Source organism: Remersonia thermophila, chromosome 4 (assembly GCF_042764415.1).
Source record: "Remersonia thermophila strain ATCC 22073 chromosome 4, whole genome shotgun sequence".
NCBI lineage: Eukaryota > Fungi > Ascomycota > Sordariomycetes > Sordariales > Chaetomiaceae > Remersonia > Remersonia thermophila.
Window position 1 is genome coordinate 3,092,414 of NC_092220.1, and position 26,018 is coordinate 3,118,431.

The 26,018-nt window shown below is 62.0% G+C and overlaps 12 protein-coding genes across 12 annotated transcripts; 5 read left to right on the plus strand and 7 right to left on the minus strand.

The window, feature by feature from the left end:
• Positions 1-462: 462 nt before the first annotated feature.
• On the plus strand, positions 463-1,884 carry VTJ83DRAFT_5006 (uncharacterized protein; the record flags this gene model as incomplete). Its single annotated transcript, XM_071011559.1, has 1 exon — positions 463-1,884. One exon carries the CDS (start codon positions 463-465, stop codon positions 1,882-1,884), a length of 1,422 nt encoding a protein of 473 aa, XP_070866456.1.
• Positions 1,885-1,961: 77 nt separating this feature from the next.
• On the minus strand, positions 1,962-3,744 carry VTJ83DRAFT_5007 (uncharacterized protein; the record flags this gene model as incomplete). Its single annotated transcript, XM_071011560.1, has 2 exons — positions 1,962-2,764; positions 2,856-3,744. The coding sequence occupies 2 exons, from the start codon at positions 3,742-3,744 to the stop codon at positions 1,962-1,964; spliced, it is 1,692 nt and encodes a 563-aa protein (XP_070866457.1).
• A 1,003-nt stretch (positions 3,745-4,747) lies between these two features.
• VTJ83DRAFT_5008 (uncharacterized protein) lies at positions 4,748-9,876 on the minus strand (the record flags this gene model as incomplete). The annotated part of the gene is made up of 6 exons (XM_071011561.1): positions 4,748-5,412; positions 5,483-5,987; positions 6,048-6,393; positions 6,448-6,734; positions 6,831-9,478; positions 9,546-9,876. 6 exons carry the CDS (start codon positions 9,874-9,876, stop codon positions 4,748-4,750), a joined length of 4,782 nt encoding a protein of 1,593 aa, XP_070866458.1.
• Positions 9,877-10,847: 971 nt separating this feature from the next.
• On the minus strand, positions 10,848-12,605 carry VTJ83DRAFT_5009 (uncharacterized protein; the record flags this gene model as incomplete). Its single annotated transcript, XM_071011562.1, has 4 exons — positions 10,848-11,114; positions 11,201-11,296; positions 11,367-12,393; positions 12,499-12,605. The coding sequence occupies 4 exons, from the start codon at positions 12,603-12,605 to the stop codon at positions 10,848-10,850; spliced, it is 1,497 nt and encodes a 498-aa protein (XP_070866459.1).
• Positions 12,606-13,131: 526 nt separating this feature from the next.
• On the minus strand, positions 13,132-13,353 carry VTJ83DRAFT_5010 (uncharacterized protein; the record flags this gene model as incomplete). The annotated part of the gene is made up of 1 exon (XM_071011564.1): positions 13,132-13,353. The coding sequence occupies one exon, from the start codon at positions 13,351-13,353 to the stop codon at positions 13,132-13,134; it is 222 nt and encodes a 73-aa protein (XP_070866460.1).
• A 177-nt stretch (positions 13,354-13,530) lies between these two features.
• VTJ83DRAFT_5011 (uncharacterized protein) lies at positions 13,531-14,308 on the minus strand (the record flags this gene model as incomplete). The annotated part of the gene is made up of 2 exons (XM_071011565.1): positions 13,531-13,822; positions 14,253-14,308. The coding sequence occupies 2 exons, from the start codon at positions 14,306-14,308 to the stop codon at positions 13,531-13,533; spliced, it is 348 nt and encodes a 115-aa protein (XP_070866461.1).
• Positions 14,309-14,906: 598 nt separating this feature from the next.
• On the plus strand, positions 14,907-15,847 carry VTJ83DRAFT_5012 (uncharacterized protein; the record flags this gene model as incomplete). The annotated part of the gene is made up of 2 exons (XM_071011566.1): positions 14,907-15,033; positions 15,099-15,847. 2 exons carry the CDS (start codon positions 14,907-14,909, stop codon positions 15,845-15,847), a joined length of 876 nt encoding a protein of 291 aa, XP_070866462.1.
• A 1,476-nt stretch (positions 15,848-17,323) lies between these two features.
• Positions 17,324-19,540, plus strand: VTJ83DRAFT_5013 (uncharacterized protein; the record flags this gene model as incomplete). The annotated part of the gene is made up of 1 exon (XM_071011567.1): positions 17,324-19,540. The coding sequence occupies one exon, from the start codon at positions 17,324-17,326 to the stop codon at positions 19,538-19,540; it is 2,217 nt and encodes a 738-aa protein (XP_070866463.1).
• A 788-nt stretch (positions 19,541-20,328) lies between these two features.
• Positions 20,329-21,018, minus strand: VTJ83DRAFT_5014 (uncharacterized protein; the record flags this gene model as incomplete). Its single annotated transcript, XM_071011568.1, has 1 exon — positions 20,329-21,018. The coding sequence occupies one exon, from the start codon at positions 21,016-21,018 to the stop codon at positions 20,329-20,331; it is 690 nt and encodes a 229-aa protein (XP_070866464.1).
• A 1,387-nt stretch (positions 21,019-22,405) lies between these two features.
• VTJ83DRAFT_5015 (uncharacterized protein) lies at positions 22,406-23,495 on the plus strand (the record flags this gene model as incomplete). Its single annotated transcript, XM_071011569.1, has 2 exons — positions 22,406-22,452; positions 22,505-23,495. The coding sequence occupies 2 exons, from the start codon at positions 22,406-22,408 to the stop codon at positions 23,493-23,495; spliced, it is 1,038 nt and encodes a 345-aa protein (XP_070866465.1).
• A 276-nt stretch (positions 23,496-23,771) lies between these two features.
• Positions 23,772-24,310, minus strand: VTJ83DRAFT_5016 (uncharacterized protein; the record flags this gene model as incomplete). Its single annotated transcript, XM_071011570.1, has 2 exons — positions 23,772-23,880; positions 23,967-24,310. The coding sequence occupies 2 exons, from the start codon at positions 24,308-24,310 to the stop codon at positions 23,772-23,774; spliced, it is 453 nt and encodes a 150-aa protein (XP_070866466.1).
• Positions 24,311-24,673: 363 nt separating this feature from the next.
• VTJ83DRAFT_5017 (uncharacterized protein) lies at positions 24,674-25,924 on the plus strand (the record flags this gene model as incomplete). The annotated part of the gene is made up of 1 exon (XM_071011571.1): positions 24,674-25,924. One exon carries the CDS (start codon positions 24,674-24,676, stop codon positions 25,922-25,924), a length of 1,251 nt encoding a protein of 416 aa, XP_070866467.1.
• Positions 25,925-26,018: the final 94 nt, after the last annotated feature.

Below are 26,018 nucleotides of genomic sequence, written 5' to 3' on the forward strand. Positions count from 1 at the left end.
TGGTGATTGATGATGATGATGATGACGATGATGATGAGGGTTGAAGTTGCAAGACGGGAGTGAAAGGCGGTTTCCAAGTGGGGTGTGACTTGTTGCAGCCTGGAAATTAGTTGGTTACTGGATTCTATAGCGCTACGGTAGGTACCTGAGGCTTCATAGCACGGCGGAATGGCAAACCACCTCGCCACAACCCACTGTAAGGTGGGCGCCTGGGGTGCTAAAGAGCCGCTGTACTCTTGCCCGTGGCAGCGGACAGCCAGCGACTTGGCCTGCCCTTGGGTACCCCCACCCGCCTTCAGGCCCTGGACATTTTCACCTCCAACCCGCCCCCACGCCACTTTGCTAACGACCGGGACCCGGGCTTCCATAGGTGGCCGGCGCTGCATGCATTCAGGGGGTGCAACGAAAAAGAGGATGGCAACCTAGTTCATAGCGCAGACGGACTCATCAACAGGACACACCATGGATCCCGTCCATCCGCTCATTTCATCACTCAACTCCAAGGGAGCCTCCTTCACCATGTCCATGTCGAGGCTGCGCAGAAAGCTTTCCAACCTCCTCCTCCGCAACCGCCAGGGCCCCGAGGATCCCGCCGACGAGGATGACGACACCACCACCCACTTCTTCCCTCGCAACCGTCACGCCCTCGACTCTCTTCCCGTCCTCCCGCCTCGCCGGCCCCTGACCTCCGGCCGGCCCGCTGACCCCCAGCTCTCCTCCCTCTTCTTTCGCCTTCCCGCGGAGCTCCGCCTTCTCATCTACCGCCTTGTCCTCTCCCCCGCCAGCCTCGACTCCTCCTCCTCCTCTTCCTCGGACTCCTTCGCCCCCCCGGGCAGCGAGATCCACCTCGACCTGCGGTACACGGCCGCCGTCATGGCCCCTCGCGCCCCTCACTCAACGCGCGGCGCATCCCTGTCGCCCGAGGGGCGGCAGTGGACCTGGCGCGCCTCGCGCTGCCACCGGCACCCGGACGCGCCGCCCTTCAGCGACCGGTGCGCCTGGGGCGGCCCCCCGCCGACGGCGTGCGCGTGGTACGCCGACCGTGGCGTCGCCCCCGACTGCTTCCTCGGCCAAGAGGTGCTCGGCCTGCTGCGCTGCTGCCGGCGGGCCTACCGCGAGGCGCTGCCCGTGCTGTACGGCGCCAACGCCTTCCACGTGGCCTCGGGCGCCGTCGTGCTCTTCGCCGAGCGCCTGCTGTCGCCCGCGGGGCGCGCCTGCGTGACGCGCCTGGTCCTGACCGTTGCCGAGGAGACGGTGTGGATGTACGCCGAGGAGCACCTCGGGCTCCCGCCGGGGCTCGGCGTGTACGAGGCCGTCGTGGGCAAGGTGCCCGCCGCGTTCCCCGGCCTGCGGCGCCTCATGGTGGTGGCGCACGGGACGCTGCTCCGGCGCGAGCTTGTGCAGCTGGGAGGCCGCCACCTGCACGCGCTCGTGTTGCAGGGAGACGAGGAGGACCCGAAGCGCGGGGTCGTGAGGGAGGCCCTGTTCGCGGCCATGGACGCTGCGGTGGCCGGGTTCGCGAGGCCGTTGGCTCACGCCATGCTGGTCATCGGGCTTCCCGCCTTTGACCGCCTGATGCTGGAAGAGATGGCGCAGGCGGCGGAGGCCGAGGTGCGAGAGGGACAGTGGCGCCAGTTTTGGCGGCCTCTCGGTGAGGGTACCTGCAGGTCCGACGACGACGGCAACAACAACAACAACGACAACAAAAACGACAACAGCAACAACGACAACAACAACAATAACAACGGCAACGACAACAACACCGCCGTTGCCGCTGGCGAGAGCAGAGGGTACTGGGTCAGGGGGGTGCCCAAGGTGCACAACACATCCACTTGGAACCCCATACCGGGTTGGATGCCTCCTGACATGGCATTGAATCACTAAGCTACCTATCTAGGTGGCCGGTACCGATAATACGTACGAAGGTACAGGAAGGCCGCATCTCTCTCTCTCTCTCTCTCTCAAGACCGGGGTATCCCCAGCTCGTCCCTCCTCTTCCTCACCTCCTCGATGGCGCCGGCGGGATCCTCGACGCCCGGGTTCCGGAGCTGCCAGGCCAGCGTCACGTCCAGCGCGGCCTTGGTCCACACGCCGCCTCGCACGCCCAGGGCCTTGGTCAGCATGTTGCCGTCGACGAGCCGCTTCAGGGACGGCGCGTTCATGACGTCCAGGTCGACCAGGTGGTCCAGGAACGCCTGCCACTCGGCGAGCACCGGCTCGGCCTCGGCCCCCGAGGGCACCCGCTCGGCCACGTCCGCCAGGATCGCGTACAGCACCTGCAGCCGCCACATGCACCCCCGCGCGTCCCAGTCCCGGATGGCCATGCCGAACCGGTCGCGGGCGTCGACGCCCTCGCGGCGCTCCCGCACCACGTCCCGCAGCTCCAGGATCGCGCGGCGGTTGCTGTGCGCCGCCGTGATCACGTCGCACATGCGGTTCGTCGCCTTGAACCCGCCGCGCGCGGCCTGCGTCGCGAGCGGCGGCGCGGGCTTGCCGGACCGCAGCGGCACGTCGTCGGGCAGCTGCTCAAAGGGCGTCAGCGTCGCCATGGACCAGGCGTAGTACCGGGCCTCCTCGCACGTGACGAGCAGGTCGTAGATGGACCCGGGCGTCTTGGTCTGCTCGAGCCGGTGCAGGCATTCGTAGGCGACGTGCCAAGCGCTCGTGCTGGGCCGGGGCATGTCGGCCCGCTCGGGATCCGTGAAGACGGCGTGGTAGAGCCCCAGCCGGTCGAGGAAGCGGAGGGCCTGGACCGCGTGCGGATCTGTGAGAAGATGGTTTCACGTCGGTCAGTTTCGGTTTGCGTCATTGGCAAGTGCAACAGAAAGAATAAAAAGAAAAAAAAGAAAACTCACGCTTCAGCATCTTCTCCAGCTCCGTGCCGATGCGCTCGCGCGAGATCTTGACCCGCAGCATGCTCAGCACGCGCTCGTCGGCCATGACGGCCTCGGCGGCCGGGTCGATGGCGAACTCGAGGCGGCTCGCGAACCGCACGAGCCGCAGCACCCGCAGCGGGTCGTCGAGGAACGTCTGCAGCGGCTCCATGGGCGTCCTCAGCACCTTGTTGCCCAGGTCCTCGACGCCGCCGACGAAATCCTCCACCAGCCCCGTGTTGAGGTTGTAAAACAGGGCGTTGACGGTCGCGTCGCGGCGCAGGGCGTCCTCCTCGGCCGTGCCGAACTCGACGAGGGGGTTCCGGCTCTCCTCGGTGTACGTCTCCTTGCGCAGGTTGACAAAGTCCACGTCGAGGCCGCACAGCCGGATGGTGCTCGTCTCGAGGTGCTTGGACTTGTCCGGGTTGCGCGCCACCTTGTGCAGGCGGCCAATGTCGTCGGGCCCGATGCCGTGGCGCCGCTGGTGCTCGGGCACGTCGGCGTACTCGCGCAGCCGGTCCACAAACGCCTCGCCCGTCATGACGTTGATGGCCGTGTCGATGTCGTGCGACTCGATCCCCAGCAGCTTGTCGCGCACCCAGCCGCCGGCCCAGCGCAGGACGACAGGGTCGCGGCGAGCAGGGGTGGCATCGGTGGTGGTGGTGGTGGTGGTGCTGCTGCTGCTGCTGCTACCGCCCTCGGCGGGAGGAGCAGCAGCAGCAGCAGCAGCAGAAGCAGCATCGCCGAGGTCCTGCTCGTCGATAAACTTGGCGACGGAAACGAGGAGATCCCTCAGCTGCTGCTCCAGCGGGGTGAGACGGAGGGTGAGAGGCGCAGGGGCCGAAGAAGACGAGGGCGGCGGGGCGGCCATGGGTGCGGGAGGGGGTGATGTGGTGGATGTTGTTGGGGCTGTAGTTGTCGTGGCGGTCGCAGCGGTAGCTTGAACCCTGGACGGCGCTGTTCCTTCGGCCTTGTCGCCGGCGCAGGCTCTCGTCGTGGCGCTTCGCTTGTTTGCAATCCGTGCCGCGGAAACTTGGTCGTCGCCCAGCTTGCGCTTCATCCGCGAGGCCGAGCAAGGCGTGGTAACCCGTAAAGGCTTCAGTCGGAGAGCACGAGCGAGCATCGACCTGGTAAGGCCCTAGGCTACAGGCTGCTCCTACACCTCCTCCTCTTTGTCCTCCCTCTTGCGCTGTCTCGAGGTCAGGTCGCGAGGCTGACCCGTCAGCTGGTGAAGGCGAACCACAAGACGCTTTCTCCGGATGACTCAACGGACGGCGGAAAGACGGAGCGATGTTGGGCAAACACCGTGACGTGGTCTCTTGAATGAAACCAGAACAAGCTCTATACTTCTTGCTCGACTGGAGTGAGGGATGGCGAGCGTGGGAGGGTGAGACGCTCAAAAACGAACCAGGACGAACTCATCAATTCAAGTGAAAGCCGGGCAGCGACTTCCTACTCAACCCTAACCCTCCTAGTGCGAATGGGGCCGGCGTGGACATGCTGCAACACCGAGGCGCTCTCTGGCCATGGGATCACTTCCCCCTGATGTCATTCGCAGGCAACCGGCTTCTTCCGGTTGAAATACGCTCCTTGGACTTTCAGCAGAATCTCTCGGACATTGATCCAATGCCAGGCTCGCAAGCAGCGCCGCCATGTCCATGGGCTCGTCTGAACGAGCGAGGGTTGTAGGTGGAGGTGTCACGTGATGCGCCTCATAACGTCCCAGAACGGCGTGAACAACGACAACAACCCTCATCATTCATGGTCTCTGCTGCCCTCTCTGTCCAAGGTACTTGGCTATCCTATGCTTTGCAACGCGAAGCCAGCTCCCCAAGAAATAGACAGCCAACTCTCCCATCATTACCCTCATTCACTCATGCCGCCTCCTTCTCCTTCGCCTTTTCCCCCTCACCAGCCGCCGCCGCCGCCGCCGTCGCCGCCGCCGCGGGCTCCTCCGCCGGCCCTTCCAACGCCAACTCCTCCCGCAGCCTCGGCAAGAACCGATCGATCCTCTTCCACGTCTCCTCCCACAGGTCCTTCTTGCTCGGATCCTGGCTCGGCGGCACGAGATACCCGTTGCTCGACATGATGAGCACCACGTTCTTGAGATTCTCGGGCACCGCCTCCTCCAGGCTGTCGCCCTGGCCCGAGTTCATCAGCCGGTCCATGATGTCAATGATCTTGACCCACAGGTCCAGCATGCCCTCCCACGTGGACAACGCCACCAGGTACTGCAAAAAGACCTTGCACAGCAGGGACGCGGCCTGGACGCGCGTCTCGCTCATGCCGTCGCGGTCCGACGAGAACACCTCGGGCTTGAGCAGGTGGAGGATGAGCGGGAACAGAACCTCGCCAAAGATGGCCGTCCATTCGGTCGAGGCCCCTCCTTCTTCCGTCTCCCCCCCCTTGGCCGTCGTCAGCTCGGGCGACAGGAGCGTCCGCTGCAGCGAGCCGAGCGCCAAGTGCCGGATCTCGCGGCACGGGTTGGTGCACTGCGTCGTCAGCGCCTGGAAGACGGGCAGCCAGTAGGCGGACCAGGCTGTTTCTTGTCGGGTTAGCATGCCTCAAGGACCAAAAAGAAACACTCGGGTCAAGCGAGGGGAACGCACCTTTGCTGGTCTCCAGATGGGACTGCTTCATGAGATGCGGGATCCTCCCCGTCAGCCGGTGGATGCTGTTCAGCGCCTTCACGCCGCGCTCCACGACGGCGTTTTCGCTGGGCTTGTCCTGCTTGACCGGCCGGCCGCCCCTGCGCCCGCCTTGCTTTCGGTCGTTCTGCTGCTCGGCGATCGCGCCGACGCTCGCCATGGAGGCAAACTCGTTGAGCAGCGCGATGGCCGCCTCGTAGTTGTCCGCCATGATGGCCGACGGCGTCATCGAGACGCTGTTTTCCAAAATCTCAAACACGGCAGGCGCCGCGTCGGGGTGCGTCGCCAGCGTTTGCAGTATGACCCAGAAGTCGGGAGACGTCATCATCTCGTTGCGCAGCGGGCAGGGCGTCTCGGTGCACAGCTTCAAGCCCCGCAGCACCAACCCGGACGCCTTGATGAGCGTGTCGCGCGGGAAGCTCGACACGTTGTGGAGCAGGATGGGCACGCGCACGTAGTCGTAGTCCTGGCCGCCGTTGTTAGCGAGCCGGTTCAAGAAACCTCGGCAAAGGCAAGCACGGCTTACATAGCTGGCGCGGAGCAGATTAAACAGATAATAGGTTGCCCGCTCGATAAGAATCGGGTGGTAGCGCGGCACGTCGCGGAGGATGCCCTGGATGGCCTTGACGACGCGCTCGCCCAGCAGCTCCACGGTGCTGTCGTCGCGGAGCGCCAGGACGGTGCAGAACTCGAGGATGTAGACAAGGCCCGGGTCGTACACGGCGCTGCTTTGCCGCGGCTTCTGCCCGTTGGCCGGCGACGAAGGCGGGATGTTCTCCGCCTTGACCGTAATGACGGTCGAGCCGTTGTCCTCGGGGATCTGCTCGAGCAGAGCGTCGACCAAGGCTTCGAGGGTGTGGCCGGGCAAGCTCCTGTCAACCCGTTAGCGGCCGGCCACGTCCGGTCGATCCTCGGTAACCACTCACGCGATGTTGGCGAAAACATCGCCCATGTGGCACTGGTTGACGCAGTCCACCGTGCACAGCGTGCTCTCGAGCTCCTCGTCCGAGGGCTCCGGCGGGTCGTCGGCCGCGTACGACGAGATGTACGAGGTAAAGGCTGAGAAAAAGCCCGTGTCGTTCTGCTTCGCGCGGTCGATCACCTGCGACGGCGGCTGCAGCGGGATGGTCGGCAGCGCGAGCTTGTCGGCCTCGGTCGAGAAGAACGGCGGGATCAACGAGTTGACAAACAGGTTGAGCCAGATTCGGATGATCTGTGTGTTTCATTTGTCAGCGACTCCACGGCTCACTACACACGAGCCAACGAGCAGAAAAGAAAAGAAAAAGGTCGAAACGGGGGCAAAACGTACATGCTTCCAGCTCTTCCGAATCACATGCTCCGACCCCGTCACGACGCGGAACAGCACCAACGTGGCCAGCTGCTGGCGCAGATCCCGGCCAAAGCGAACGGCCAGCTCGCTGACCATGACGCTCGTGTCCCCGACCTGCACCTCGGTGTTGAGCGACGTGTTGGCGAGGGACTCGCTGCTGAGGGCCGAGATGTAGCTCAGGCGGTAGACGATCTCGTCAAGCGCCTCCGAGATGCCGTACTTGGTGGCGATGCGCGCGCACTCGTCGAAGCCCGTGATGACGCGCGCGTACACGGTGTCGTCGGTGGCCGACATGAAGACGAAGAAGAGGCACGACACGATGGCGTTCCACGTCGTGGCGAACATGTCGGCATCGTAAATGTTGGTGTCGCAGAGCACGAGCGGGCCGGCCTCCTCCGTCTTGAGCAGAAGCTCCTTCCAGGCGTAGTCAAAGGCGTGCTTGTTGTCGTGCTCCTCGGGCAGGATGATCTCGTTGGTCCGGATGGTGTCGAAGATGTCCTGGAGGTACTCGGTCGGGAAGTCGTCGCCGCCGTTCTGCCCCCGGAGGTTGCGCTGGAAGTCGGCAAACTTCATGCGCGTCTGGTTCTTGACCGTCGGGCTGTGCTGGTCCGTGTTGAGGATGATGATGGCGTACGTCAGGATGAAGACGGCGTCCTTGTTGGCCACGCCCTCGGGCACCGAGCTGGCGCAGTACTTTTCGGCGAACGAGCTGACGATGCGCTCGATCAGGGGCGACTCGCCCGGCAGTCGAAACGTGCCGAGTAGGACGCGAAGCGCCTCGTCGACGCGCTTGCCCGTGAAGTCGCACTGATCGATAAACGCCGCCAGGATCTTCTCGTTGCCTTTCTTGGACAGGTACTCGCCCAGGACCTTCTTGTTGACGCGCGACGTCCGCTTGAGGAACTTGGCCACGGAGACGGGATCGCTCGCGCTGTCGAGGATGCCCTTGTCCTCGAGGTACGCCAGGCCGGCCCGGGGGTTATCGTTGAAGATGTTGGTGCCCTTGATGATGAGCTTCTTGCGGCGGCGCCGCTCCCGCAGCGCCGCCGGATCGGGGTACCCCTCCGTGTCAGGCGCCTGGTCCAGCCTCTCGGCGATGTACTGGATAAAGCGCAGGAGCGCGTCCAGGCACAGCGGGGGCACGCTCGTGGTGCTCCAGGTGGCGGAGTCGGGCAAGGCGTTTCTCGCCAGCAGGCTGACCATGTCCTCGCAGAGGTCGGCCCGGTCCTCATCGCAGTCGTAGTTGACAAACAACTCGACCAGGAAGGAAGGCATGCGGGTGAGCACGCCAATGTTCTCCACCATGGCCTGCCGGGCGTCGGGCTTGCGGGCGCCGCCCTCGAGGCCGAGCTTCTGGCGATCCTTAACCGCCACGGGCGTGGAGCGACCGCTGCTGGGCTGCGAAGGCGGCGGCGGCTTCGCCAGCTTGGGGGACTGAGGGATGCCCGAATACAGGCTCGGGTCGATGCCCGGCTCCCGGGGGATCTCGATGCTGGGATACAAGCAGGCTACGAGGTACGAGAGGTACAGCTCTTGCTGCAGCTTCAGCACGCCTCGGCACGTCGAAAGCAGCGTGCTCGCCACCGTCAGCGCCTCCTGGAGGATGGCCATGTTGTCCGAACGCACGAGCTGGAACAGGTAGGAGCAGAGCTGATCCTCCGCGATGCTCGCCAGCGCCGGGTGCCGGGCGATCGACGGGCCTGCGACCTCGAGGGCCACGTGGATGATGCGGAGCGCCATGACGCGCATCTGGTCCGGGTGCTTGCGGTCGTGCGGGTCGAGGAAACTGACCAGCACGCGAAAGAGCTCGCGGATCGACGGCAACGAGTAGGGCCGCAGGTCGACCGACTCGGCGCTCTCGGTAGCGCCGGAGCTGGTGCTCGGCCGGCCCGATTCGGCGCTCGCGTTCCCGGGCGTCTCGGACGAGGCGCTGCTGCGGCTCTCTTTGTCAGAGCTTGACGAAGGCCGGGCTTCGGCAGGAGCAACGCCCGCGGCGACATCATCATCATCATCCGCAGCAGCGGCGGCGGCGGCGGCCTCGCTCGCCGGCTCGGGCGTCCCCTCGGGCTCCGCAGCTCCCGGCGCGTTGAGCGGGACATCCGTCCCGTTGGCGGCCGGGTCCATGGTGACGCTATCCATATCGGCGCTTGTCTGGTGGTCCAGAGCCTCGCTCTCCTCGCCGGCCTCGGCCTCGAGGTGCTTGAGATCCTCAAAGATGATCTGCACCATGCGCACCATGGACGCCTCGGCAGTCCGCCGCAGGACCTCGGAGAAGCGCGGCCTCGAACAGATGGTCAGGCCGCGGCCCATCATGTCGCAGACGCTCTCGTCGCTAAGGATGTCGCCGCCGGGCCCGGAGAGCATGTGCTCCATCAGGTGCAGGATCATGAGAAGCACCACCTCCTCCTGGGCCGGGTCGCTGATGTCGAACTGGCAGTGGGTGATGGCGGCCGAGAGGGACTGCATGGCGAGGGCAAAGCGCGGCGACTGGGGCGCGACGAAGCCGTAGGACAGAAACTTTTGGATCGCGCGCAGGGCGAGGATGGTGACGGGGGCGGCGGTGCCCTTGGCCTGGATGATCTGAAGGAACGGGTAGAGCAGCACGAGGGAGTCGAATCGGTGAATATCTGTCGTCCCACAGGTCATGTCAACAAACGTTTTTCAATGGTTCCCGTTCCGCCGTGGCAATCATACCTTTGACACCGGCCAACTCCTGCCTCAGCCTCCCGAACCCCGCGATGAGCGGGTTGTCCTGCATGCTCTTGCCCTTCTTGCCGCGCAAGCCCCAACGGTTGGCGGCTAGGTCCTCGCCGCCCTCGGCCCCCGGTCTCCGAGAGCGGCGCGCTCCGGGTGCGTTTGGGGGCACGAGCTGGATGAGGTTGGGGCTGCCGCCCAGGATGGCCGACACCGAGGAGTGCGGAGAGCGGGCATGCTTCTGGAGGGCCGAGGTGATGGTGATGCATTCCGAGATGACGAGGGACACGGGGTCGACGGCTACCGAGACGGGACGGCTGCGGTACTGCATGCGCGACGAATAGAAGGCGGCTCGTCGAGGGGTCGAAGCGCCCGTGAGGACGGCGTCATCTGGACTCATGGCGGGTGGCTGATGGGCGGATTTGGCGGGGAAAGCAGGGGGGTGGGGAGGGGGAGGAGAGAGATGGCCTCTTTGTCCGGCAGTTTGTTGGTGAGGATTACGTTGAGGGACTTCGTATCGTCGCCGTCGTTGTCGTTGTGGTTGTCGACGTTGTCGTCGTCAACGTCGCCGCCGTCGTCAAGCTAGGGCCTTGGAAGGGGACAATCTGTCCTTGCTCACGGACCGCCACACGCAACCTGGTAAAGGACAAGGCCGTGCTGCACCGAAGCTGGCCGAGGAGGAGCAGGATGGGCTTGCTCCAACAAAACAAAGAGAAAGTATCCGCTGGGAGCTGACGCTAGAACCCAGCCATGTGAGACAAACCCGTTGGTGACGTGCTGGTCCGGGTAAGCAACGACGTCGAGGTGCCGCCAATCGGGGCCCGTTACTTGGTAATGGGGAGGTGGATGTCGATATCGAAACAGAGCCTCGTGCATCCTTGCTCGTTGGCTCGTGGACACCTTGGGCTGCGGGCGCCAGCGGTGGGTCCGCACCGGGGACGCCTCAACCAATCAATGCCCGGGTTGGGGGGTGGGGGGTTGGAGGATAATTGGCCCACCCGCCTACCTAGGTACCTACGCAGTATTTGTACTACTAACCCGTCTGAGCCCCGCCAACCCGACCTACTATACAGCCTCAAAGAGGATGTAGTTATGTACATAATACCAGCTACTTCACCGAACACGCCAGGTCAGATGAGTTACCAGGGACCTGTACGGTACCTAGGTAGATAGAAAGACAAAGGCTTGCCCGCCTGCACTACCTACCTAAGGTACCTAAGGTATCCCGACCATGTCATCCGAATGAAAAACCATGGCAGAAGTACATGACAAAATATAACTCAGGAACGAAGCACCGTCATGTCATGGTGTATCCCCTGTCTCCTCTCCACTGTCCGCCGTGGGAGTCTCAACACCCTCTGCAACTCTCTCCGCAGCACCGGCAGCGCCAGCATCACCACCAGCAGCCTCCTGCGTCTCCTGCTTCTCCTGAACGACAAGGCTCTGCATCTTGGCCTTGTCCTTCTCCCATTGTCCCGTGGTGTCGGCGAACGTCTCCTTGACCTTCTGGGCTTTCTCGGCCCTTTCCTTCTCGGCCTGCTCGTGGGCGAGCTGTTCGCGCTTCATTTGCTACGGCAAGGGGGGGCGGGTCAGTCAGTCAGACAACCGTAGGTATGGCATGCTGTGTATGTGACAAACCGAAACCGTCAACATACCTCCATGTGCTTGATATCCTCCGCGCTGGGCTCGTAGAGGTGCCAGATGGTGTAATGAGGCAACCCGACCACCGAGAGATTCATCCTCCGTGCCATCTGACCATACCCTTATTAGCAGAATCTACCAACAACAACAAAACAAAAAAAAAAAGGTTCATGCGCTCACCTTCCCAAACCCTTCCGTCTCGGCGTGCCTCTCGAAGCTAAACGCCGGAAAGTGGACGCCATAACGAAACACCTTCGCCTTGGCCAGGATGCTCACGCCGCCGACGCCATCGAGCTCCATCTCGACGTCTGGATCGCCGCTCGGATCGCGCAGGTACGCCAGGTGTGGCCGGTACGTCTCGTACTCGGGGTAGCCCTCAACGATGACGGCGTCCTCGTCGAGCGTCTCGGCCAGCGCCAGCGCCGTCTCCGACTCCTGCCACGAGTTGAGGTCGTACGGCTGCTCGCCGCCGAGCCAGTCCGGCAGCGGCCGCCACACGTTGGGCACGATGACGTCCTTGTCGTGCCGCATCAGGTCCTCAAGGATGGTAAAGGGCGCCGTCTCCACGTCCACGTCCCGCCAGTACACCCACGCGTGGTACGGCCGCAGCGCCGCGCTCAGCAGCCAGTTCCGCGCGCGCGCCATGAGCTTGCGGCGGCCGGCCTGCGCCGCGAACCCGTGCCGGCTCTGAAAGTCCTGGTTCACCGTCTGCCCAAAGTCCTTCTCGATGATGGACACCTCGCCAAAGTGCATCTGCTCGTCCGGGTCGCTCTGGATCGCCTCCATGGCCCGCGTCACGAACCCCAGCGTGTCGTCCTTCGAGTCCGACACCAGAAACGCCACGTCCAGCAGCCGGTGCGGGTACGTCAGGTTGCGCAGGTGCGAAAAGAACATGGGCAGATGCGACTCGGCGTCGCGCAGCGGGACGCACATGAGGATCCGCTCCTCCCGCTCCCACCCGCGCGCCGTGCCTTGCACGTTCGACAAGTCGTAGTAGCGCACCGTCTCGAGCTGGAAGCTGTGCTCGGGAGAAGCACCGAGGAGGCCGAAGGAAAAGAACGAAAGGGCGGCGGATGACGGCGGCGATGACGGGCCGCGGGTGAATGAATAGAAGAGGATGAAGAGAAGGACAGCGACGACGCCGACGAGCCGCACGAAGGATCCGTTACGGCGCCGGTAAGCCGGAGCTGGGTGTCGTGGCGCGTATCTGCAAACGGGGTACGTTGCCTCGTCAGTTCTCAAGCGGCTGGCTGGCTGGGCAGGTGTACTTGTACACAAGACGATTCAAGGAAGCAGAAAACAAACAACGTACCTGTGAGGCGACATGTCAAATGCCTTTTCGTTCGGATACCCATATGAGCAACCTGTGGTAGGATGGCGGGGAGCCACCTTGGACTCCGAGGCCGTAGTGGGAGGCATGGCTTTGCGCCTGGGGTCTCAACGGCGACAATGACCGGCAGAAAGCCTCTTTCTCCTTTGAAAAGGCATCCGTTTGGTTCCTCTCTGAGTGGGCAGTCCAAGCCGTCGAGATGGCGCAAGGGTTCGTTGGATGGGTTGGTTGGGTGTATAATTAAGAGATGGATCGTTGAGCACGATAGATCGGGAACGAGCAAAGTTCAGGGCATGGCAATTGTTGGCCGTGAAAGTCACCAGGGATCCAATCTCAACCACGTTGCACCAAACGGCATCAAAGAAAGCGACTGAAGGTGGTCTCGCATCACTCCCGTTGTGTCCATCTGATGCGTTTCGAGGAAAGCACCACGGAAAGCTTGGCACTGTTTACATCGCGAACGCATCCAGGAATCTGGTTGATCCATGCCCGCTCAATGCCTCTATTAGTATGTACTGTACTTCGACAGCCAACAACCCAACAGGTCTGGGCTACTCTTGTATCATGATGTCACTCCTTAGAGTTCAACACCATGGAATCCAACCATGGAAAGACTCAACCGTGGTGTACTCGACATGAATATACCCCCCAGGAAATCCGACATGACCTCGTCGAGGAGAGTGTTTGATCTCTTAGCGTTGATAACCACCAGGTGCCACCAGGTCGGTTACAAAAAGCAACGCATGCAGATCGATCCATATTGATGCCTCGCATATATCCCATCGCAAAAGAGAAAAAGGGTACCTTGCTGGACAATCTGCTAACATTGGAATACATCTATGGAGAGCGTCTACAACTACACGACGGCCATAACTACCCACTTACCTGGTTGCAGAACTTGATCGACCCGGTGAGATTGTCGCATCCTGCTGTCATGTCAGCGCTCATCCTCGATCCCAGAGCGGCATGACCAAAGCGACAAAAATCCAGAGAAATCAGACAGGCCAGTTTAACTCATTCCACGGACCGGCCCAAGCTCACAGACACCATAACGGTGCATGCTGACCCAGACAACGGAAGCCCAATCACATCTCCGAGGAGAAAACACCACAACTCGTCCTCACATCCTAAGATGCTAGAGTGCGGATGGGAGACTCGGCCCGTCGAGTCGTTGAATGGATAGACTATTGTCATCATGGAAGGATGTGAAGGCAACGCTATGGTTTGTTGCAACTGACCATCAGGACATGGAAGGCCTGGGAAGCGTGTGGCGATGTCGTTGTCGTGGATGGTCAGGTCAACAATCCTTGGAACTGGTCAGCGAAATGTCCATGGACCAGAAACGGTGAGAAAAGAGGGAGAAAAGTGGGATCAGAAAATGGTTTTGGTATATGGGTGTCTTCATTCTGTTTCAGAAGCAGAACTGAATTTTTGGGATCATCATGGAAAGAGGTGGGAAAACAAAAGCAAGGGTTTGCTGGCCGTACCTCTGGTTGATGACGGCGTCGTGGAAAGGCTAGTTGGGAGTCAACAGCATTTGCATGTGCCTAAATCTGAGCTGCGGAGAAGTCAGTCATTGAACCGTCATCTCGGAAAAGCATTGAATAGGCAGTTGCTCCAAAGTCAGATGGTAGTGCATGTATGTTCGTTCGCTCATGGGACTTCGCGTGAACTAAAGGTAGGAAATTTCATCATGGAAGGGCGGAGCAAACGATGAGCAGAAATTGCCGCATGACGTACCATTTGTTAGATCATCCTGCCGTTGGCATCCCCGACAGCGGGCAACCGCCATAATCGCGCACCACCTCGATCTTGGAGACGCGTCGTCGACCGGCCAACTGGCCACGCTGTGTCGCGGAGCCAGACCGGGCCACCAAGCCACGCGGTTCCTGTGACACCATGTGGCCAGAGACCGGTGCGGGCGCGTTCCAAGAAGAGGATGTGCCGCCTGGCGCCAATCCCATGGGCGGGGTGGCCGGCGACTTCACTTTCGAGGGAAGAGAAGTGGTGTGAAAAGTTGGTTGCAACAAAATTTTGGGAGCGCAAGTTTTTGATGTTGCAGCCCGGTTGGTGGGGCAATATGGTCCGAGCTTCTCGCTGTGGCTGATGCTCTCTCTCCGCCGCCAGAATCTGGCGTGGCTTGCGTCTCCTCTGTGCGGCTTGAAGGATGGAAACAAAACCTCCAAGCCTGAATCATTTCGAGGGTGAGGTTCCTGTGGAAGTCAAGCGATCCTCAAAACAATCAATCAACTCATTAAGGCCCTTTGCATTGTGCTTTTTCCAGATCCAGGCGAGGTCTTATTTTGTGTTGGGACTCGTTTGGCCGACTCACCTGAGTGTTCTCGTTTGATCATCCCTCCAAGCCAACCTCTGAGTTCTTCATCCTCGCCATGACGGACAGAAGGCGGATCAACGGCCCCCCGGGGGAGACCATCCCACCTTTTTTCGACGATGCAGATCGCGCTCCAGAGACGGCCAAGGGCCGGTTTCGTCCTTCCAATGCCATCCGGAAAATGTGTATGTTCCCTCGTCCAAGAAGAAAAAGAAATACTCTTGTCGAACATGGCTGACCTTTTGTTCAGTTCTTAAGACCGGCGTGACACCTTCAGCATCGGGGTCTGCCTATCTGGAAATTTCAACGTCTGCCAAACCAGGAGCCTCCGGGCTGAAGCTCAGCTGTTCAGTCCACGGCCCTCGGTCTCTCCCTAGATCGGCACCCTTCTCTCCCCACCTCGTCCTGACGACCCACGTCAAATACGCGCCGTTTGCAACACGACAGCGGCGCGGCTATCTCCGGGACTCGAGCGAGCGGGACCTCTCTGTCCACCTGGAGACGGCGCTTCGGGGCGCCATCATCGCCGACCGGTGGCCCAAGAGCGGCGTAGACATCATCGTGTCCATCCTCGAAGGCGACCAGGAGCGAGAAACGTCCAGGTCGCAGGGCGACGAGGTATGGGAGATGATGAATGCGCTCAGCGGGTGCATCACGGTGGCGGCGGCGGCGCTTGCCGACGCTGGGATCGACTGCGTTGACACGGTGGCCGGCGGCGTCGCTGCCCTGGTGCAGGACACCGACGGCGACGAGTCCCAGCCGAGCATCGTTTTGGATCCCGTGCCATCAGAGCATGCAAAGATCCTGGCGGCCTGCTGTGTCGCCTACCTGCCGACGCGGGACGAGGTGACAAACCTCTGGTTCAGGGGGGATGTACCTGCATCCGACATGGAGCTCTACAACTCGCTGGTGGAAAAGGGGATACAAGCGTCCAGGAACGCGAATCGCGTACTGGTCGGGTGCTTGACAGAAAGCGTGGGAGAAGGGGATACCAGTTGATAGCGAGTCATTGGGTGCATCCAGGGAACCCCAAGGCACTTACGTCGCAAGCACGTCACCAAATCGAATGGCACCTGTAGCGTACAAGTAAGGCCTGCTGCACACCCCCGAGTCACGGCGCTGATGTCATGGATGCGAGAACCGCACAAAGTAATATTGTTGGAAGACCTGAATACAGTCAGAGAAGGGACGCGACCATGGTCGACAGATGGACATATATCGCCAGAGGCTGTTGCTCCGCGATTGCATTGCGGAGCATCAGTGGTTGGTTCGATCCGGGCACGCAGCTTACAGCATGCTCCGTTCCGTCCGGGTGGGTGATGAATACGAAGGAGGCTGCATGAACCATCGACCTTTTTTGCCTGGTTTCTCCGCAGTGCCCACGGCCTCGGCAGACTACACAAGGTCCAAACGGAAACGAAACGAAACCGGACCACGTCTGCGGAACTGTTGAAACCGGGTCTGAGGCGAGTTTGTTACACAGTACACGGCGTCACCGTCGGATTCAAGCATGGCTTCCATCTGTGCCGTTTGCGGAGGTTCTCAGCTGAGTACACACACAAGTCCATACACATACTGCGTACGTACTTACGCAGTAGGTAACGTTAGTAGGTATAGTATGTACATACTATAAGCAAACAGGAATGATCCCAAATGGGAGCTCGCATTACGCGCGAACCATGATCAGCCTTACTTAGGTAATGTGCACCCAATGGAGGACCCAATTGGGGGGGAGCAAGGGGACGGGTGCCGTGGATTTTTTCGACCGTTGGGAATGGAAGGGAACGTGACCCCCACTTTCCATGGTTTTCGAGCTCCAATGCCTTTTCACGAAGCGATCCAGGCCGGATCCATCCGCAGACCCGCAGACCCGCAGACCCGCAGACCCGCAGACCCACAATGCCCGCGGAGGCCACTTGCGGCCAAGAGCACGCCAGCGCCGAAAGAGCGCCGCATGATTCGCCGCGCCCCCTGAAGCGGACGTATTCCAGCTTGTTATCAGCGGACGAACCGTTTCTTTCGCCTCACGGCCGAACACCACCACACAAACTTCAGACAAAACCGCCTGCGACTCGGACTCGCGCCGCCGCCGCCCCCAGCCGCTCCGGGCTGTGTTCCTTCGTTCAGACGATAAGCCTCCGAGCCCATCCTCTCGTTACTGACTGACAACCCACGATGCGCTTTGCCTGTACCGTTACCCCATTGTAATCCTAATCAACCAACAAGCTCAATCTTCTTTCGTTTTCGCGCATCCAATCGCTCTCGGTGCGACGCACCGCTCCGAGTCGATCCACCGTCGTTCATACATTCATACACAACCCTCACTCCATGCTTTTGCCCACGACGTCGTATCTGCGATAGAACCCGCCCCCCCTCCAACTCTCCACCGAGCGCCGAGCATCGAGCATCGACCTCTGGGCGACTAACCCCTTGGACGAACAACAACACCGCTCGCACACACCACGCGCAGTCCTCATGGGCGGCAAAAAGTGGCGATGGGGCGTCATCCTGGACGCCGGGTCGTCGGGCACCCGGTTGCACATCTACCGATGGAAAGATGCTAGGAAAGCGCTCAAGAATGCGACGCCCGAGGACCTTCGCAGCCTGCCCAAGCTGATGACGGAGAAGAAATGGACCAAGAAGATCCGGCCGGGGGTCTCGACATTCGGCGACAAGGTGAAGGACGTCGGGCCGGAACACCTGCAATCCCTGATCGACCACGCGCTCAGCATCATCCCGGCGGAAAAAGTCCACGACACGCCCATCTTCCTCATGGCGACGGCGGGGATGCGGCTGCTCCCGGAGGCGCAGCAGACAGCCCTGACGAGCGAGATCTGCTCCTACCTCCAGCGGAACACGCGCTTCTCGCTGCCCGATTGTGACCTTCACGTCCAGGTCATCCAGGGCGAGACCGAGGGGCTCTACGGTTGGATCGCGTCCAACTATCTCCTCGGCGGGTTCGACCATCCCGACCAGCACCAGCACGGCAAGGGCCACCACACGTACGGATTCCTGGACATGGGCGGCGCGTCCGCGCAGATCGCATTTGCCCCCAACGCTACCGAGGCCGAAAAGCATTGGAACGATCTGAAGCTGCTGCGCCTGCGGACGCTGGATGGGAACCCGCGCGAGTACAGGGTGTTCACGACGACGTGGCTAGGCTTCGGCGTCAACCAAGCGCGGGAATCCTACGTCAGACACCTCGAGGACCGATACGCCGACGCCGCCGGCGAGCTGCCCGATCCGTGCCTGCCCAAGGGCCTCCGGACAACGCTGGAAGGGAACCTCATCGACAGGCGCAAGACCCGGACGGCCAGCCTGGTGGGAACGGGGCAGTTCGAGGAGTGCCTCCGGCTGACGTACCCCTTGCTCGGCAAAGACAAGCCGTGCGAAGACAACCCCTGCCTCATCAACGGCCAGCACGTCCCGGCCATCGACTTTGACGTCAACCATTTCATCGGCGTTTCCGAGTACTGGCATACGACGCACGGCGTGTTTGGCGGCAAGGGCGACCAGGCCTACGACTTCGCCACGTATCAGAAGCGCGTCAAGGACTTTTGCGGCCGGGACTGGCAGTCCATCCACCGCGGCATCCCCTCCGGCAACAATTTCGACGTGAGGCTGGCCCAGGAGGCGTGCTTCAAGGCCGCCTGGCTTATCAACGTCCTGCACGAAGGCATCGGCGTCCCCCGGATCGGCTTCCACGAGGGCCTGTCCAAGGCCAACGTGTCCAAGAGCGCCCTCGAGGCGGCCAAACAAAAGGGCTTCGCCGACCCGTTCAAGCCCGTCGACAAGATCGACGGCGTCGAAGTGAGCTGGACGCTCGGGAAAATGGTGCTCTACGCGGCCGGCCAGGTCCCGCCCGCCGGCGGCAACGACCGCTACCCCGTCGGCTTCGGCAGCAACACGGTGGACGTGGGCACGCCCCCGGACTTCCAGTTCGCCGGGTCCAGCTGGGAGCCGCTCCGGTTCGCCGGCAACCAGACGGGCTCCGCGGCCGACGCCGACGCCGACGACGACTGGGATCTCGACGCCGAAGACATCCTCGACCGCGCCAAGGCCCACTCCACTACCGGCTTCTTCGCCTTCGTCGCCATCCTCCTCCTCTTCCTCTGGTTCTTCCGCAAGCGCGACCGCCGCATGCGCGTCTACGGGAGCGTCAAATCGCTGCTCCGCCGCCACCACCACCACCACCACCCGCGCGGGCGGCCCGGCAAGGGCGGCGCCGCGCGCGGCGGGCTGGCGGGCCTCGCGAGCAAGCTGTTCGGCCACCGCCCGTCTTCGGGCCCCGCGTACGAGCGCGTCATGGAGGAGGGCGACGCGGACCGCTTCGAGCTGGCGTCGTCGTCGGGCGCGGGCGCGGGCGCGGACCCGGACGGCGACGCCTACGACCTCTCGGACTCGAGCGACGGCTTGTCGTCGTCGTCCAAGTCGCCGTCCGGGCTCGGGCTGAGCCGGCTCGGCCTCTCGTCGGGCCTCGCCACGCCCGTCGAGCAGCACCACCCGTACCACCACGCGCTCCTGTCGCCCACGTCGTCGGCCCTGGATCGCGCCGGGTTGGTGGCGCGCACCGAGAGCCGCGAGAGGCTCACGGTCCCGCCGCACCTGGCGCTGGCGGGCGTGGGGAGGCGGAGCCGCGCCGCCAGCCCGACCTTGCTCAAGAGCCCGCGCTTGTCGCCCCTGGAGACGTAGCGCGGGCGTCGTGGCTGCTGTTTGTCGTTCCCCCCTTTTCTGTTTGTTCTAATTGGTCGTACGAGTTTTATTTCTTGTCCCCTCCCCCCCCCCCCCCCCCCTTTAATTTGTTCTTTTTAAAAAAGAGGAAAAGCTTCGATGTTTGACCTTGGGAGTGGTTTTTTTCCGGATGGCTCTGTTTTGGTATTCTCTCTCTTTTTTTTTTTTGTGTCCGTGTGTGTTGGGGGGGTCCTTCTCGCATTCTTGACATAGGGGGGTCACAGTGGGCATGGCTAGCGGAAGCGGGCGCATTCTCTTGGATTTCTGGTGGCGGATGAGGTCTTGAAGGGGCGTCTTGTGGAGTTTTTGTGCATGTTGTGTATGTGTGGAAGGGCAGAGGGGGAACTTTGGGTACGTGATGAGTCCAGGACTGAGCGATATGACTATTACTGTAAGGCTACGAAAACAACGACGAAAAGACGAAATGTATACAGAGCGATTTTGTGTATTCCATCATCGGACCTTCTGTAGGCACTCATGTTACCCGAACCGGTGTATTGATTCATCCAAGTGTCTCCGTCAACAGAATATACTTGCCTCCCCTCCTGAACGCCATGAAAGATGCCAACCAGCCAGCCCCCCCACCACCACCCATGCTGCTTTTGCGGCATAGGCGCTCTATTGCCACTACTGCCCCTTGGTCTCTCTTTTTTATATATATCGGAGCAGCCCATCTCCCTCCCCCCTCTGGAATCGATCCCCCTTTCTCCTCTATGATGCGTGTGATCCACCTTCGTTTTTCCCCCTCCTTAATCGTCCCTTTCCAGGAACGTCGGATCGCTCCTCACCTTCCCCTCGAACTTGCGCCACCACTCCTCAAACGCCTTGAGCGGCACCACCTCGACCTGCCCCGCTGTCCCGCTGAAGCTCGCCAAAAAGTTGAAGGCGTTCTTGATGATGCGCTGCGCCAGCACGAGCGTGCTGGGCTGCTGCCCGCCTCCACTACCACCGCCACCACCACCTCCTCCGGTCCGCGAGATGGGCACCAGCGCGCCGGCCTCGGCCGCCGTCCCTGCCGCTGATGATGATGATGACGCGGACACCTCGGAGATGCGCGCCGCCACCGATTCGGCCGGCTCGATCGACACGCCGATGACCACGTTGCTTTGCGCCGCCGCCGAGGAGGAGGAGGAGGCGGAGGAGCTTCCGATCTTGAAGATGGCGCTCTCCTTGCCCGGCCCGATGCCGCCCAGGAACCGCGAGTTCGGCTCGGTTTGCCCGGGCGCCGTGGGCGGCGTGACGAGGTAGATGGCGGCGGCGGTTCCCGGGGGCAGCTCGACGCCGGGGAGGAGGAAGACGACAATGTGGGAGAAGGGCTTGGCGCCGGGGTTGGGGTTGGGCGGGATGGCGTAGAGGAAGCTCGTGGGCGTGGGCGTTTGCGTTGGGGCGACGAGCACGGGCTGGCCGGCGGGGACGAGGCCGAAGAGGGGTTGGGACATGGTGGGTGGATGCTCCTGAATAGAGGTTCTTGTATTTCAAGTGGATGGAACCAGTAGGGAGTTTGTGTTGGTGGTGGTGGTGATGATGATGCTTGAGGTTCCAGTGTCCCGTGGAAGCGATGAGACGAGAAGGTGAGCGAGTAAGAGATAAGAATTGTAGTGGCTGATGTATGTGTTGGCCGTGTTGGCAACGTTGAGACGGCCTTGGGACGACCGGCTTATATTGGTCTCAAGTCGGGTGGGTGTGATAAGCCACAAATGAAGGGATGAGAAAGGCGTTGGTGACCAAGATTGGCCCCGTGGTCCTCTTTGGTGGTGGTGGTAGTGGTATGTTGTGAGAGTTGAGTCAGCTGGGTCAAGGACAAGAATGCTGCTGATGGACTCCAAGCTCCATGAAGGAGAGCGGGAGAATCGGTTGCCACACGATCTTGACGAGGCAGACCCGATGCATTCCAAATTCCTTCTTGTTCGTTGGACTGGATGTCAACATTCAAAATCCCTACCTGCCTACACAGCAGGTGAGGTAGGTCCTCATCGGGCGCCGTTATGAAAAACGTTTGACCGTCTCTACGATTCTAGAGTGATCCATGGACCACTTGCCTAATCCGTCCATCCACAGCAACGTTTTGGTGGAGGCGGAACGGACGAGGAACCTGAATGGAACGTCTGCTGTGTAATGTGTAACTTGAAGGTGCGTCCTGCCGGCGGGGCATCCCCCACTTCCATGCCACTGCCGGGCCCAACCTACAGGGTAAGCGACCTACCCTACGGTGTGCTGTGTACTATGGTGCGCACCTATCAACACAAGAGGATGCCGTTTTGTGTCTTGCATGCTTCTCCGACAGCTTGGGTCTGCGACCACCAAGCGATCTCGTCTCTTCTACATACGGACAGTTTCGCGGATAGCAGCCCACGTCACTCGGAGTGCCCTGAGCCATTTCTACCCGCTTCAAAACTCCCACGCAACTAAGCGGTACCTTCTCTGTGAACTTGAATGAGATGAAGCCGCTTTCGGGGTTTCACGAGGCGGCAAGTGGAGGCAGAACAAGTCCACTAAGTCGGTGCCCTGGTCTCTCAACCTCATCCTCATCTTGCGCCAATAACCACCACCCTCTAGACTGGACTTTGAATCGTCGGCCTGTACGTGCGCGTGTCCATCGTTGCCACTGCCAGCGGCCAAAATCCCATCCTGTCTGCTCATAACCCCCGGCGGCCTACCGATCCTTGATTCTTGCTCTTCTTACCACGGGCCTTTCTTGTGTGGGAAAAAAAAAAAAAAATCATCATCGAGGTGATTGTGCCCAGCTTGGATTTCCAGGGCTTCGTTATCACCCCTCGCTGCTCCTCCTCATCCCCTGATCCTCACATCCGCGCAACCTCGCTCAACATGGCGACTCGCATGACCCCGCTGGACCATGTGAAAAAATGCGACTCGTATGTGTCGCTCCCTCCCCGAGCGCGCCTCGTCATCTCACACCACCCCCAGGTTCCCGGACCCTGAGCGCGAGCCGGAGCGGTACGCCGAGGAGATGAAGCGTCTCTACACGCTCCTCTGGAAGGACGAGGACGGGACCTACCCCATCGGCTACGTGCCTCTCTCGGTCCTCGCGGCCCTCGAGACCACGCCCGAGGACATCCGCGGGCCCATGACGGTCGACCGCGAGGCGCGGACGATCCTGCTCTGGCAGGAGCCGGCCACCGAGCCGGAGCGCACGCGGCTCGTCGGCCGCCTGACGGCGCACTGGCGCTCCCAGCAGGCGTTCCGCATGCTCCGCGGCTGGCGCGACGAGCTGTGGCCCGTCTACAGCCGCCGGGGCGAGCTCCTCTTCAGCGTGGAGCGCGTGGCCATGGGCCTGTTTGGCAACGCGCGCTTCGGCGTGCACATGACGGCGTTTGTCCGCCGGCCCCGCAACGAGGACGGCAAGGACAGCCGGTGGGACCTGCGCGTCTGGGTGCCCAAGCGCGCCGCCAACAAGACGTCGTACCCGGGCATGCTCGACAACACGGTGGCCGGCGGGCTCATGACGGGCGAGGACCCGTTCGAGTGCCTCGTGCGCGAGGCCGACGAGGAGGCGTCGCTCCCCGAGGCTTACATGCGGGCGCACGCCAAGGAGACGGGCACGGTGACGTACATTTACATCACGGACGAGCGGGCGGGCGGCGAGCCCGGGTGGATCTACCCGGAGTGCCAGTGGGTGTACGACCTGGAGCTGCCGGCCGACGAGAGCATCACGCCGCAGCCCAAGGACGGCGAGGTGGAAAGCTTCCGGCTGCACACCATCGAGGAGATCCAGGAGCAGCTGGCCCAGGGCCTGTGGAAGCCCAACTGCGCCATGATCATGGTCGACTTCTTCCTCCGCCACGGCATCTTGACGCCCGACAACGAGCCGCACTGGGACGAGCTCCGCGCCAGGGCCCATCGCTTCATCCCCTTCCCTGGCCCGCACTGGCCGCACTGGAAGCCTGCGGGCCCATGACCGGTATCTACCACAACAGCAGGGGAACGTTGCCGACGCGGAGGCGGGTTGAGCTAGGCACCTAGTTTCTAGCGGGTATCGTTATTACTTTGTGTCGTGTCTTTGCCCAGGTTTCCCTAATGAACCATGTGGCCCCCGTTTCCCAAACGCCGAATCCCTTTTCTCATCAAAGATATCAAAGATACACACACATACACACGCACACACCATCCAGCATCATGCCTTCTTCCATGACCCCGGCAGGCTTGTTCCCTCCCGTCGTCGAGCACTCGCTCTCTAGATCCTCCTGGCAAGCAGATACACATAGTCGACGCGCAGCGGCGTCAGCTTCTTGTAGGGCCCCTCGAGCGACATCAGCAGGCCGCCGAACGAGATGTACGCCTTGCTGTTATTTTTGATGGCCCGGCACGTCAGCCAACCCTGAGACCCACGGGAGCAGGGGAGAGGGAGGACCCCGAAAAGGAAACTCACATGGTCTTCCCATCCTCGGCGTCCTCAAACTTGTAGATCTTGCCGTAGCAGACGTAGTCAAAGATGTCGGCGAGGGTGGCGTCGCTGGTGCCCGCCTTGGCGACGTCGCGCCAGCCGCGCTCCTCGTCCTTGCTGCCGTCGTACGACAGCGAGGTGGCGATGGCGATGTGCAGGTTCTCGTCCACCTTGCAGGGGAAGAGCTCCTTGTTGATGTCGAGGCTCATGCTGATGCTCTGGTCCTTGGAGTGGCAGTAGATGCGGTCGACGCGGTCGTACTTGGGATCGCCGAGCCGCTCGACCACGAAGTGGTCCTCGAAGAGCTGGGCGTCTGACGGGATGGACATGGCGCGCGGATTGAGGATGGGGTCCCTCAACGCAATTTGTGTTTGTTTTTTTTTTTTTTTTTTCGGGGACCAGGGGACGGGAGCGAGGGGGTTGCGGTTGTGTCTTGATTTGTTTCTCTGTAGCTACGGTAGGTCGGGAGCGGCGTGTAACAAGGAACGAATGAATGGACGGTCTGGTCAAAAAAATCATACAGCGGCCAGTTCGGGCCCGTTCAGGCCCCCCTTCCCCCAGGCCCAACCGGAACCAACGGCCCTGTGGGGCTCCCCGATAAGAGCTCCCCCGGGGGGGCTTATCAATGCCCCTCCATGCGCCCCTCCACAATAAATCGTGGACACAGCGTCATCCGCAAGCCACATCGACAAATGTCCTTTGTCAAGAGGAACACGGTACTCTCGGCCCGACCCGCGCGGCCAGGGCAACCGGCTGTCCAGGCCGCTTCGCCAACACCCACACCCGCAAAACCCCACCTTGCGCCAGGAGTTCGGCCGTCGCCTCTGGACGGAAGGCCGTGTACGTCGACGGGAACGGCATCCCTCGACCAGCTGCTCGCAGGACATGCGGGATTGCCCTTGGGCACGTGCGTGTTGGTCGAGGAACAAGGGACCACCGACTTTTCGGGCATCCTCCTGCGATACTATGCCGCCGAGGGTCTCGTCCAAGGGCACCATGTGCACCTCGTCGGCTACCCTCCCGAGTGGCGCCATCAGCTCCCCGGCCTGGCGACCCCAGACGCCAAGGCCAAGCGCCCCCAGCCATCACCCGCGCCGGAGGAGAGGATGAAGATCGCCTGGCGCTACGAGGCGCTCTCCAACAACGCCGCACCCTCCGGCGCGGCTTCCCGGACCGCCGCCGGCGACCAATCCCCCTTCTGCCACAGTTTCGACCTCAGCAAGCGCCTCGCCCCGAGCGCGTGCAAAGGCACGCTGCATCCCGCCCCCGGCACGTGCCCGCCCGCCCTCGACCAGCCGGCGCCCTCGTCCTCGCCGTTCCCAGCCCTCCTGGCCCACCTCCGGGCCAAGCTCGCTTCCTCGGCGCCCGCCGCCATCCACCGCATCGTCATCCCCGGCCTGCTCCTCCCGACGCTGTACCCGCCCTCCTGCGCCCTGCCGTCCGAGGTGCTCCCCTTCCTCCACGGCCTGCGCGCGCTGCTGCGGGCCTACCCCGCCCAGCTCACCGCCATGATCACCCTCCCGACGAGCCTCTTCCCGCGCGACGCGGGGCTCGTGCGGTGGATCGAGCTGCTGTGCGACGGCGTCATCGAGATGATTCCGCTGCCTGCGAACCCGGGGGCTCCCCCGCCGCCGCCGCTGCCGTCCTCGTCATCGTCGACATCAGGGCCGGGGTCGGGGTCGGGATCGGGGGCAGGGTCCGCGAAAGCGGAGGAGCAGCAGCCTCAGGGGTTGCTTCGGGTGCACACGCTGCCGGTGTTCCATGAGAAGGGCGGCGGCGGGGCGGGGGCGAGCTCGTTCAGGGAGACGCTCGGGTTCAGCCTCAGCGCGTCGAGAGGGTTGGTGATCAAGCCGTACAGCCTGCCGCCGCTGGAGACCGAGGAGCCGGCGGGAGGCGGGGGGACGACGAAGGGGGGAGGGGAGAAGGGGAGCATTGATTTTTGATGGGAACGGAACGCAGCGAAGGAGTTGCTGGATAATTAAAAACAAAAATAAGCACCCCTGTTACTGGAATTATCAACAGGAGATATTAGACAGA